Raw genomic sequence first — 13,100 nt, 5'->3', positions numbered from 1 at the left:
CCAGTAAAACAAAAAATAATATGAAGCTTTGTGATGGGGGGGGGGGGGAGTTTGTGCAAGTATTTATTTCTTCAGTAGGTTGAATTAATGACTTAGTTTCTCAAAATAATGACATTCTCAAAAGATACTAATTTGTTGTTTCATTATTGTGACACTTTCATTGACGCCCATGTCTATATCGCATTACACACATCTACTTATAGCAGTAGATCTCAAATATTTATGCTTTATAACTCATTACACATTAGAAAGCATTGAGATTTTTTTGTGTTTTTAGGGTTAAAAATAATACTTTTTTTTATAATGCATTAATCACTGTTGCAATGCATTCAAATTTTACTATAGGGTTAAGAAAGGGGTTTAAGCTGAACATAACCCTATAATGCATAAGTATGTTTATAATACAATGTAGACATGGACTATATACACATCAATAGAAAATGCTATATTATTTGAGTGCTTAAAACTAATAGTGCATCATAAACATGGGCTTAATGGAAAGTGTCACAGAAAGCTTATTATTTAGAGATTCTTATTTTTATTTTTTTAGATTCTTATTTGAGAAAGTTTGCCTTTATAATGACTTAAAGGATCTTTATTTTTTTTCATCACATTGGTGGACATGGGCTTTTTTATCTATATAAAATTTCCATATTTGGTGTGATAACATGCTTTAGGGTCTTTTCTGTATTTTCTCACCATCAAATATACCAAACTGGCTTGTGTCAAAGCAAAGAGTTGCCACCTGAATACTTTTTTAGGAATATTTAAGGTAAAAAAATAGTTTTCAGCGTACAGCAGTGGAGTCTGGAGACCCCAATAAGGACCTTAAGCCAATGTCAAAAAGGGTTAATAATAAAGCAATTTATTTGCCAAATAAGAATGCCTATACAGTATATACAATACGTACGACAGTCTGAATACTACCAGGAAAATGCTTGGCAAAACAAAAGTAGATGGACTCCCAGACTGCATGAAAGTGAACAATCATAACTGTATTCTGTAACACACGCAATGATATAATGAGGGATTCCTGACCCCTCTGGGCAATTAAATATACACATTGCATTACCTATATAAAACAACAATAATCTGTACACCGTTGTATGTAAAATACGATTGCACAACCCAACAAGTCCCACAACATGTCTATATTTGAATTCAAGCAAGGCCTTGCCGCTTAATCTTGATAAAATAACATGAAATAATGAACTCTGTATTTTGTAACTCCACTACCACTCGACAGACGTTTCATTCTTGCCGCTGAGGAGGAAAAGTTCTCCCGTGTCGTTTTCCCTTGTTTACCAGTAAACACATGAAAGTGGTTAATACACCGGCTGATGCGATGATGCAAAACTATGAGTTGAAAAGGTCGGAAGACATAACGGTATTTACACTGATGGATGAACACTTGGAGGTGCATGGCTTTCTTTACAGTGTGCGTTTTAATGGTGTGTAGGTCGACGTGAAGAAGACCTCGTCACTCTTTTTCAAAGTTCAGTCTGACGGGAGAACCTCTGAAACCAAACCATACTCGGGTCCTCTCTCCTCTCCAGCACTGTAACACTCGGCGGTCTCCTCTTCAGCAAAGTTCCACGTGGAAGTCGCCTTTACCTTCCCCTACAGTCACAGTTCACTCCTGCTCCTCCTCCTCCTCCTGGAGCTCCTCGATGGCGTCCATCTGGGTCCTGGAGCACACCTCGCTCATCGGGGCTGAGTCCTCGCCCTCCACCACCAGCTCGTTGGACATCTCGTTGTTTTTCTGCAGGAGATGGAGGACAAGGAAGAAATGAGTGGAAACGTAGCACTGCCAAAAACTGCAGCTGAGACCATTGTTGTGCTAATCTAATACTTGATAAGCTGCAAAACGGAAGAACACATTAAAACTGGCTGAGTAATCCAGTCCTCGCGTGAACATGGAAGTATTTACACAGAGCCTCTTGACCCTAATAACCTCATTAGGTCATACTTCTGATTATCAGCACTAATTACAAAGCTGGAAACACTAATTGGAGTATTGAGAAGACTTGGGTGTGATTGAAAAAGGGAAGATTAAAAGAAAAAAAGGTAGTTCTTCTCATGGGAATGTAACGTGTGACCCACCTGACCCTAAATAGAGTTTATTGTGTGCCACCATGTGTAAATCGCCCTTCAATAAGAGTAGTATGTGTCAGTTATTAAGTAAAGATATGGAGACTGAAACAAACTATTGACACAATAAGGGCTGTAGAGTGCCAAAATTGACTGTTGTTGTATTCTAAGCCTGGTAAAACATCTATTTTCAGGGAGGGTATGTGATTATCTTTTTTGGCTGTGTTTTTGTTTCTTTTGTACAATTTGGGTTTTAGTGTGGATTAAACAGCCGAGATATAACTTTGAATGTGAGTTTTAGATTTGCTGGTAGGCAGTGGTGGAATGTAACTAAGTACATTTATTCAAGTACTTTACTTTAGTATTTCCACATATGTAAGTTTATACTTCTACTTCACTATGCATCAATAACTACAAATAAGTACATTTTGATGCTTATACTTTTGTACTTTTACCTAAGTTTTGAATGCAGAACTTTTACTTGTAGTGGAGTAATTTGACACTGTGGTGTTAGTACTTTAACTTAAGGATCTGATTACTTCCTCCACCACTGGTGGTAGGTGGGAGTAGCCTGGGGGCCACTGGGTCAAAGCTGCCGAGCATGAACTGCAACATTTGCATCTGGTTGACTGCAAGACTGTTGTTGCATGTTAGTCATATTCTTTCTCACCCCTCATTTCCTTTGATTTTTCTTTTATTCTATGATAAAAGACAAATAAATAATGATATAACTAGAATTACCGCCTCACAGTTGTATACCTCTCCAGACTCATAATATATGCAGTGAAAAAACTTGAAGAAATTAAATTAAGGGCCAAATTGTAAGTTATTACTTTGTTATGATGTTAACCGTTTCGGCTCACCCTACAGGACAAATTCATATAAATTTGAGTTATTTTTCTTGTGTGTATTCAGAATAGATTAGTTTCAGTTCCATCTCATCCAAACTAAACAGGATGATCATAAGTGTTTGCTGATGCACCCTGCATAAAAGCACAGAATAAGGTGTGTTCTCTCCTGTTTGCAGTGGCCTGAACCCAGGTGTTCTCACCTGTTGTCGATAAACATAGCAGGCTGCTATGGCAACCATTGTCGACTCTCCTATGAAGCCGGCCAGGAGGGATCCAACCCCGAGTGTGGCCCCGTGAACTCTGAAATACAAAGGATTAGAGAAAAGGATTATTTTAAGTTAATCATCCTCCTGTTTGGTCTTTTTAGGAATTAAAAAAAGGAAGAAGAAAATTGGAAAAACTAAAATTTTACCAGAATAAAACTTCAAACTGTGTGAAATAACGCTGTAAGCCTGAGTCACAGTGCTGACCTTTGTGACCCTGACGCTGTTCTCTGAAGTGTTGACTTACCCCATATAAGGCAGCACAACTAGACTGGTGATGAGGACAATGATGCGGAGAACCGAGCTGGGGGCCAGCACAAAGGTCTTTTTCAGGGTCATGAGCCATCCAGTCAAATGAGCCCGAACAGTCACTGCAAACACACACAAAGTGGAAACATCACCCCACTGGTCCGAGCTACGCCCCGGCTGAATCCACAGCGGGAAGGAAAAGCAGCTGGACACATGTCGAAAAATATATAAATGTAGTGTCTTACCTGGCAGGGGAAAGAAGGAGAAAATTCGGAGGGGGACCACACACAGCTCAGCGAAAGCATACTCCACTCCAATGACATCAACCAGGATCTTCTCTGATATGTGAGGAGTCCAAAACACCACAAAGCAAAGCTGGACACAGAATGAACAAAAGCAAATTCATTTTTTGCGTTCACTGCACCACAATAGAGTCGCCAGCGCGCCTCATTAGATTTCATTAGTTCATTAACTCAAGGGGTTTTGGATTGAATGCGAGCCTTTGAAGCTCACATAAAACAAGCGAGCAAGCAAACACATGACAGACAATGTTATTGTTTCTAGAAGCAGTTGCTGAGGCACGTGCAATGCTACCAAAGCATCTCAGAGCTAGTACTGTGTTATGAGTATGTTAGGGACTGTTAAACCTGTTTGATCTGAACATGAATAATACATCATAACTTTGTTTAAAAATTGTATAAAGTTAGAACAAGCACCTACAGATCCATAAAAGACATTTTCCTCCCAGAATATTCATGCAAATCTTATCCCATTTGCAAAAACAAATCACACTTTTCAAAGACCTTCGCTCACTTGTACCACATTCTCTTCTCTGGTTGGCTGCCGATAAGGTGGATTTTATCGCTGTCATTGCTGTCCAGTCACATATATTCTCTAGCCCACTGAAACATGGATACCTCCAAAATGACTGCTACTCCACCTGCTCTTTCCACTGCTTGGGTATTTGGGCATAGAAGTGAGACAGATTTTCTCATTCCAACAGATGGAAATTCAACTGAATTATGTCCCCTATTACAGCCATCCCTCATTTGAATACCATGCAAACAGCTGTGGTCAAAATTGTATTTGGTGTTAAGTCTCCAACAGAACAGTTGTGCAATTTTGTTGGTGAAATTCTGTTTTTTTTTCTATTTTGAACACTGGCTTCAGGTACATTCTCCACAATGTTCAAACCAGCCCAGGTCACACCATTCACAACACCCCTCCCACCCCCCAAACCATCTCAAGTTAAAAACTGATCTCACTACTTTCTTTCCTATGGAAAGTTCAACAGCACGTTTCACTCAAAGTAATCTATCTTAACAGAGGTTGTCTGTGATAGAAACTCTGAGGTCTCCACAGCCCATGACACTGTGAACCACATAATAACCCTGTTCTCATGATCTGTATCAGGCACCTCTAGTACTGCACTACTCTGGATTGAGTCCTAGCCCACGGGTCTCAATTCTTACAGGGATAGTTCAAAGTAACATAGCAAGGAGAGAGTCCAAACGTCACTTCCATGCCACTGGGGTACCCCAAGGATCTATGCTTGGTCCCCTTGTATTTCTCAATATACACCCCCTCCCTTGGTCCGATTATCCAGTCACATAAGAGGCATTTTATTTTTTTTAAATGACAGCATGCAGCACTACACCCTACACTATGCTGTACAATTGACAAAGTGCAGATGTTGCTGAACCCTTTCATCTGCAACCAAACAGTGAGTGATGCCTTGAAAATGATGTCACGGCAGTTTAATGCAGCGTCGCTATGACAATCACCTGAGAGTCCCGTCTACACTGGAAACAAATCAGAGAAGCACCTGGTACTCAAAGAGAGTCGAGTCAAGCAGGGCTGGAAAATAGCATAAGAGTAAGTGGATTATACCACGTTTGATGTTGCTTTGGACAAATGCGTCTGCCAAATGTATAATTGTAAAATTATCTTACGTTGTTGACATTGAGTCCTATTTTATGGAAAGGGAAAGTAAGAGGAGGAGAAAGGATTACACAAATATTTTGAATACACTGAAACAAAAATGTCCCAGAGTACTTCCATAAACATTTCACCATCTCACAGTTCTAAAAAAAATAGACATGTAGAAGAAGGAAATGATGGATTGAGCAAAATTATTTGATGTGGTTTCGCATTTTTGATCTCCAGAACCAAAATATCCGAAGATTACTTGTAACTGATGATTTCATTTGGTATCACCTTACCATCTATCATTATTTTAGCAAGATGTAGGCACATAATAATTAATTTGTTTGGCTCAAGCAAAACCGCCGTCTCCCCTGACTCAGCTGCGGTTTCTCCAAACAAGGTGAGACATCCACACTCATTCCCTCGACATCTCAAGCACAGTCTGCTTTCATAAGGTGACATTATTTGTTACAGAACATTACTCAGCTCCTTCTCAATACGCTCCGTCTGCTTCTGCTATTTTTCACTGTGTTATCTTTTCTTCATGTTTAATCAGAACAAGTCCTGGCATGAGGACTGTCAGCTTGTTTTTAACTCCGCTACAGAACATACCTATCTGCCAGTTGAGCACACACCCCTAACATACATGTTTGCGATGGGATTTCACATCTGGTGTGCCACTCTCCTCCTCCTCCTCCTCCTCCTCCTCCTCCTAAAAGACCCAACCTTGGCCACAAACTTCCTGTTTTTCTTATTCGAGCTGTTACGACAACTAACTGGGGCAAAAGTTCCTTTTTGTTTGAATAGAAAATCCCTTTGCATATATGATCAGAGAGCCTGAATCATAGTGTTCTTGTGGATCTGCTGGCATAATTATCCTAAAATTTTTGCTGAAAAACAAAAACACTGAGCAGCAGCGTATATAGTCGGGCTACAGCACTCATTACTTAGCAGAAGAAGAACACCTGCAAGGGGCTTTTGGAATGTGTCAACTGATATGTTTTATGTGAATGCAGGTTTTATTAAGCTCTTAAAGCTTGGGTGGGAGTGTTGAGGGCGAAACAAAAGCCCCTTAGCCTCTTCACAAATTCCACCCTAATGTGTCTCCCTCTCTCTGCAACCTGAAACCACGACAGGACGGCAAAGGAAAAGTACATTCAGTACGCCTGTAACTAAGCTGTGAACCCCCATCACTTTGAACTTAAGTGTACAGCTCTACCAGCTTAATTAACTTTGAATACAGGAATGGAATTTGATTTTTTTTCTAGAACTCCTAATAGAAAGTATTGCCTTTGTTTACGAGAAAGTGGTTCAGATGTTATTTAAGGGCAGAAGTTTGACAGCACTGCCCTGGCAAGTTTTGCAAAAAAACTGTGTCAAGCATGTTTCAGCACAACACTGAACTGGTTGTGTCAGTTTTGGAGTCGAACCCTGACCTAGACTCTGTATCTTTAAATCTGTGGTACAGTGGGATTTAAAAAAAATAAGTAAACATAGTGGAGGGACTGTGTTTTGGGGAAAACCTTCGATGTGCGGTGATGTGTTTTTTTTATAATCTTGTACTGAAATAGATTTAAATCCCTGAAAAACCAAACCATAATACATTTGCTCTCAAAAATATACTTGTGTCTGCTGTATTTATACATTTTCATGCATTTAAAAAAAAAAAAGCCCTGTTGTTTGTAGGGCACTATGGTGTGAGAACTGACACCTACTGTATGAGAGGTCATGTCTAAATGAAGGACAGCTTTGACTGTAAACAAATATCCTGCAAATGTAGGGCTGTCTATTATGAAAATGAATACTAGAATGTCATGCTATCTGTATAACATATCAGGGTGTGTCTATAGATTTGAACAACAGTGCGTGTACATGACAGCAGTGCCTGAAAAGACCTGGATGATGGTCCTCAAGGACTGCTACGTGTTAATGAATTGTTTAGCTGAGAAACATCAGAAAATAGTCAAAGATATTCTATTTTCAAACTGAATATGATAATAAAATGATAATTTTATTAAGTACAAAGCTGCAAATCTGACAAGCTAGAGCCAAAAAATGTTGGCAGATTTGTTGAATTAATGACTGAAACAAAATTTTGCCAATTATTGTGCTGTCATTTGTAGTTGTTTCACCTCCAAACCGCATTCATTTTTTCTCAAAAATTCCAGACAGACGTTCAGGATTGTTTCCAGGCAGACCATAAAAACAAACCGTTAACCACATCTCCTCTCTGAGTTAATGCATGCCATGCTCTGAAACTAAAACAGAAGGGCACCTATTATGCTCATTTTCAGGTCCATACTAATATTGTGGGTTTCTAGTAGAATATGCTTACATGCTTTACTGTAAAAAGACACTTCTTTTCTCATAATATCCATGGCTAAAGCACCTCTAAACCACCTTCTCTTATATCTCCTTCCTGCTCTGACAGGCCAGTGATCCCACATTTTCTTTAGGAAAAATGAGATGTCACAGGGTCAAATGGCGCCATATTGTTGGGGTATAGCACATGCACAGTGTAAGTGGCGTGTTGTAATGTCAGACGGCGCAATAAGTAAATGGATAATTCCCACTCAGGTGCTCATTGGGTGCACACGGGCTGACTAAACCAAGGTATTCTGTGATCATGAGCCTTTTTGCAAGTTCAGACCAGATTCATTTCTCATGTGCTGTACCCCGAAGATATGACGTAATTTGACCCCATGACTACTCCTCTTTCTACCCTCCTTGATATGTGCTCTGTATCTCTGCATCATCCACCATTGCAGCTGGGAGAATGACAGTAACAAAGTATAGTAGCACTTGCTGCATGACAGATCACCAATTAAAGCTTCTAAACCAAACAAAGCGACAAAGATTACATATTTCCCTTATTAACACTGCTGTAACGTGCCTGGAGGAGATGACCATATATAGAAATCCGTCAAAAGCTTACTTTTCAAGCAAAGAGTCATAAAAACTGTTGGAAACCTGAGCTCTTTGCTCACAGGGATTCCTTAAATAGGTTTCCCACATTATTTAAAACTTTGGCCACATTTAACATAAACCTTCTACTTTTTAAGATTATAAATATGACAGAAAATAAGAAAAAGCGCCCCACTTAGTGCTTGAAAAACAACAACTTATCTTACCGTGAGTGATAGAGCCAGACAGCAGAATGTAAACTTTTTAATATGTGACTTGGTGACAGGGCTGCTAGCGTTCATCTTGTTGCTGGGATTGTTCTGTTGATAAGAGAGCAATATTAGTGTTGTAAAACGGTAAACTGTGACCACTACAGCAAACATTAGTAATGAGAGTCTGGTTTACCTTGTCAAATGCAGGGTACACTGCTCTCAGTTCGGTTAACCAACCGTAGGGCATGTGACCCACAGGGTATGTGGCCGTGAGGACAGCCACAGCCTGGAATGACAAAGACATCCAACAGCGGTAAGTCATCAGCATGCCACCACTTTAATGTCGAAAATACCACACGTGGCGCACACAGCTAAATTAACGACAGGTGACTAACAATAGCAGACATGAAAGCAACACGTGGGTCTCTCACTTTCCCCAGCGCCGTGCGGTTTTTCACAAGTTTATGATTGGATAACGGCCTTGAGCTCGTCATTGTGTCCCAAACAACAACGGGCAGTGTCAGGCTTTACGCAGGAACAGTAGGGCCATGTAGGAATGTTTTCACTCAGTGTAATCATGCTCCGAGTTCCACATGAACATGGTGAATCACCCAAACCACTGGCAGCCAGTGTTGTCAATGATTTCCAGTTCATTCTGGTAAACAGCTTTGTATTGTCTCTAGTAGTTAGGGTCTCTGTAAGCCAGAAAGCTCCAGAGGGAGTTTGTTAGCATCTGGCCTTTCATCTGCAATAACTTGAGGGACAAAATTTGTCCAATGGTTTCCAAAGCTATAAAATCCCTCTTATAATGTCGATCAACAGTGTAGAATTATACTACCACTAAGTCATTTTTGGCATCTTTATTTATAACATCCAGATTAAATGTTAAAGTGCAAAACTTGACTTCCTCTTAACCACACATGACCGTTAGTCACTTTTGAAAAAGACAGGAAAATTAGTTAGAATAGGGAAGTTAGGATATTTTTGGTGAATTAAATTCCAGATACACACACCTCTGTGGCATCAGTGGTCCCCTTGAGGTCGCGAGACACAAAGAGGTTGACGATGGGTCGGCTGATGCGCTGAGTGGCCAGGATGAGGGCCAGGGGCCACCAGAAACTCAGCATCTTTTTGATAGTGGCATCACCCTGCAGGGATTAAGACATGTCCGATAAATCACTCCTGTTTTAGAACAAGCTTAATTAGCTTAGCTTAATTCCTTATTATATTATTTCAAAAATTCAAGTAACTCCCTTTAGTTATGGTAAAAGGTCCATATACCTCATTTATTTGATAGATTTTTTCCTTGCAGGAGACATTGACACACTAAACACTAAAAAAGGCGGTACTTACGCCCACATCAAGCCCACTGGAGTCTGGGATGTTGTCGTGAATGTTACAGTAGTAACCCAGACCGACAATGCTGAAACGGACCAAGGCACCCATATACAGGGAGAGAATTGGGATGAGTAAAGGCTCCACACATTCTAGGTTACTGTGGAGGAGAATGGCCACGAACACAATCTGCAGGGAAAGAACAGCATTGATTAGCACCAAAAATAAACAAAACTTTCTTCCAACTCTTCAAATGTTTCCTTCTGCATTCAATTTAAAAACAGAATGGATCTCATTACCTGGGCCACAACATCAGAGATGGAGGCTGAGCCTACTATGACGCTGTATTTGTGCTTGAGAAGTATCCCGGCATGAATCCACGCCTTCCAAACAAAACAATGGACACAAGTGTTAACCCCAAGAGAGACAAACAATGCTCTATTTTGGACATTTTCTGAACCACAGTTGGATGACAGGCTGTATAATGGAAGAAAGAGCTAGACTTTAAAGCAGGGAATACACTATCACTTGACACCAGCATAGCCAGAGGATTAAAAAACAGCTATTTCTAGGTCAGGTGTGTTTAAATCCATGATGGCATGATAAAATGAGTGACTGCTAATGTAGAATAATCCTGCTATACCATACACTCACCATTGCATCCAGCAAAGGGAATGCAGCCAGGTATAAGAACGCCTTTCTTGTCTTGCCCCCCACAGAATCATCCACATGGTGGAGCTTATTAATGATGTAATATCCTAAATCTGTGTAAGCTGAAGAGAAAAAGAGGAAACCATGGGTGAGTAGTGGTTAAGGAGATGACTTTTAGCCTATATTAATTGATTTTTAGCAGTTTATGATTTCCTGAGGAAAAAAAAGCTTTCAGAGGGTGCTACAATAATGAAACTTAAGGTATGCTATGCAGGATTTTCCTAAAACAAAATCTTGTGCAAAAGTAAGCCCCCTAATCACAAGTTATGACCCACTACGAGTGTGTACCAGTGTCTGTATCTGCAGAGCTGCTGCCCTCTGCCTGTATTTTCTTTTTTGGGAGTCACACTCTGGACAAAAAGCTCCAAAAATAGAAGGCAAATTGCAGAAAAAAGCATATATAGCCAGGTGAAATGCCAAGTAGATAAACGCCAAATCACATGTAAATCTGGGGTATGCTTACACTTTAATTGGGCCAAGAAGAAGTGGCCAAGTTTGAATGTGGTGTAAAGCAACAAATCCTGCATAGTATGCCTTTAAGGCTTGCCACAAACACTAAACACTTCACTTTTACAGGATGTGGTTTAAGCAAAGCGTACTATCCTGTGTGCACAAACAAACCCTTAAAACACACACCTATCAAGATGTGAAGGACAAACGCGATGGCCCCGGCCGTCGCCATGCAGAACACAGCCTTCCTCCGGTCCCTCTTGCTGTTGACAAACACCAAACCCACATTCTTGAAGTCGCTCATGGGCCCGGTGAAGAACTTCATCAGGGAGTAAGCCAGGCCATAGCTGGCCAGCATTTCAATAGCATCCTCTTTGACTGTGGCTATGCCCCTGTTGAGGGCCTGGAAAAGATATTACAGGGTGGACATGAGAGGGCGAGGTGTCAGGGGAATGAGACAGCACATGGTGAGGGGGGAGAACAGTTCAGTGTGGCCAACCCACATGACCATGACTTGGCCTAACTTTATCTCTGAGCAGATGGTACTCCATAACTGTCCTAACTGCATTAAAATATGAACACCTGCATTTGCTTTACAGACACAATGGAAAATAAGACCTTTGACTGAGTGCTATCATAACGTCACAGGAAACACCTACACCACTTTTTACCCTAGAATTATTTCCATTCAGAACAACTACTACAGCTGCCCTTTCCCTTTGCTGGACTGTGTGCTATTTATACCAGCTAACAGAGACATTACATAAGCTTAATCCTCACATCTCCTGCCACGATGTGTTTCTTTTCTGCCCTCTCACACACTATCTGCTTAGGGTCTCTTGGGAGAGGGCAGCCAGCAGATCAGGCTGAGGAATGGACAGGAAATGACCAAGCAGGAAAATATGAAGAAAATGAAACGCCGGGTGCTTTTTAATCTGTGTAAATGCTACGCCATGATCTACAAACAGGCCCTTCATTCAGCTTTACTGATTAATCAAATCAAACAAATCAATGGCAGGCAGTGTGCTGCTTGTCTAGGGCAGACTGGGTAATAGATAGATAAAAAAAAAACCCGCAGTAGCTGAATGCATTTGGTGACAAGAGTGTGGAAAAAAACATCTTCTCGGGATAAACAAGGGCCTCCTTCTCTCGCTCTCTCTCCTCCTAAATAATGTATATAAAGTAAACCTAATGGATGTCTTCACAGTGCTCTCAGGCTGCCAGCTAAGCTAGCTCTAGCTACAACACAAGCCAGCCGTCTTTTAGTGACATAACAAAAGGTAAATATTCAGTGTCAGTGTTGGACAAACAGTGTTTTCAGGAGCTTAAACCCCGCTGCTCGTCACCAGCAGCGGTTGAATTCTCTCATATAACATAATAACATCACGTTAAAAACCGCTAGCCGCTGCTAGCAAAAAAAAAACCAAAGCTACAAGCTTTTGTTATTGAGCGAAAAACAGCGGTACTAAAACAGAAACGTTACCTGTTCTCCGAGGTCGATGGCAACATTGGTGATAGCCAAAGGCACCAGAAAGCGGATGAGAGGCCAGTAAGGACTGAGAGATGGAAACTCCACCATAGTACAAGCCGGGATGACAGAGCGAGGGGCATCTGCCTCGGTCTTGATTGATTGAGAAGAAAATCAAAGACTAGCAGGCTAGAAGGCGGTCACAGCACCTGGATATGTAGCGAGGAGACGCAGTAGGTGAGCGGCAGGAGCAGGAGCCGGGGCGCTCCTGTGGCGGCGGCGCTTCACACAATGCTTCGTTGCTGCTGAGCGGAGGAGAAGGTCAAAGGAAAATTCAGACCGGCGCATCTTCCTCGCAAATCATCATCAAGGGGGTGGGGGGAGGACGCAAGGTGACATCAAAACAGCGCCGAATTTGAGCGAAGGGGCGTCCCACTCTATCCGGATCTAGAGATTTGGAGAAAAACGATAATCCGGAACGGGTTGGATTAGTTTTGCTCAGCTCCGCATTTGACTGCGCCTGTGCTGTGCTGCGCAGTCCGCTTGTTGACGACCCTCCCCGAGGCTCAAACACACTGGTCCCCACACGTGGGCCAGGCATCCCGGCCGTGACATCATCAGCAAGTCTAAACCTGGCTTT

At 41.3% G+C, this 13,100-nt stretch overlaps 1 protein-coding gene across 1 annotated transcript; it reads right to left on the bottom strand.

Moving 5' to 3' along the window:
- Positions 1-839: 839 nt before the first annotated feature.
- ankha (ANKH inorganic pyrophosphate transport regulator a) lies at positions 840-13,053 on the bottom strand. The gene is made up of 12 exons (XM_059327272.1): positions 12,476-13,053; positions 11,179-11,395; positions 10,486-10,604; positions 10,131-10,214; positions 9,850-10,020; positions 9,510-9,644; positions 8,690-8,782; positions 8,512-8,604; positions 3,700-3,829; positions 3,453-3,576; positions 3,143-3,242; positions 840-1,762 (listed from the first exon to the last, which is right to left on the bottom strand). The coding sequence occupies exons 1-12, from the start codon at positions 12,569-12,571 to the stop codon at positions 1,634-1,636; spliced, it is 1,491 nt and encodes a 496-aa protein (XP_059183255.1). The 5' UTR covers positions 12,572-13,053; the 3' UTR covers positions 840-1,633.
- Between the last annotated feature and the right edge of the window lie 47 nt (positions 13,054-13,100).

The sequence above is a fragment of the Centropristis striata genome, chromosome 23, assembly GCF_030273125.1.
Source record: "Centropristis striata isolate RG_2023a ecotype Rhode Island chromosome 23, C.striata_1.0, whole genome shotgun sequence".
Taxonomy (NCBI): domain Eukaryota; kingdom Metazoa; phylum Chordata; class Actinopteri; order Perciformes; family Serranidae; genus Centropristis; species Centropristis striata.
The sequence above is the reverse complement of the archived record's forward strand: the minus strand, read 5'-3'. Positions and strand labels throughout refer to the sequence as shown.

What these genes read in the sequence shown, in the direction of transcription:
- ankha (XM_059327272.1), bottom strand. Translation starts at nt 12,571, where the DNA reads ATGGTGGAGTTTCCATCTCTCAGTCCTTACTGGCCTCTCATCCGCTTT. An exon ending in CCATCGACCTCGGAGAACAG is followed by an intron (nt 11,396 to 12,475) that starts GTAACGTTTCTG and finishes TATCTTTTCCAG; the next exon opens with GCCCTCAACAGGGGCATAGC. An exon ending in GTTGTGCTGCCTTATATGGG is followed by an intron (nt 3,243 to 3,452) that starts GTAAGTCAACAC and finishes TTTGTATTTCAG; the next exon opens with AGTTCACGGGGCCACACTCG.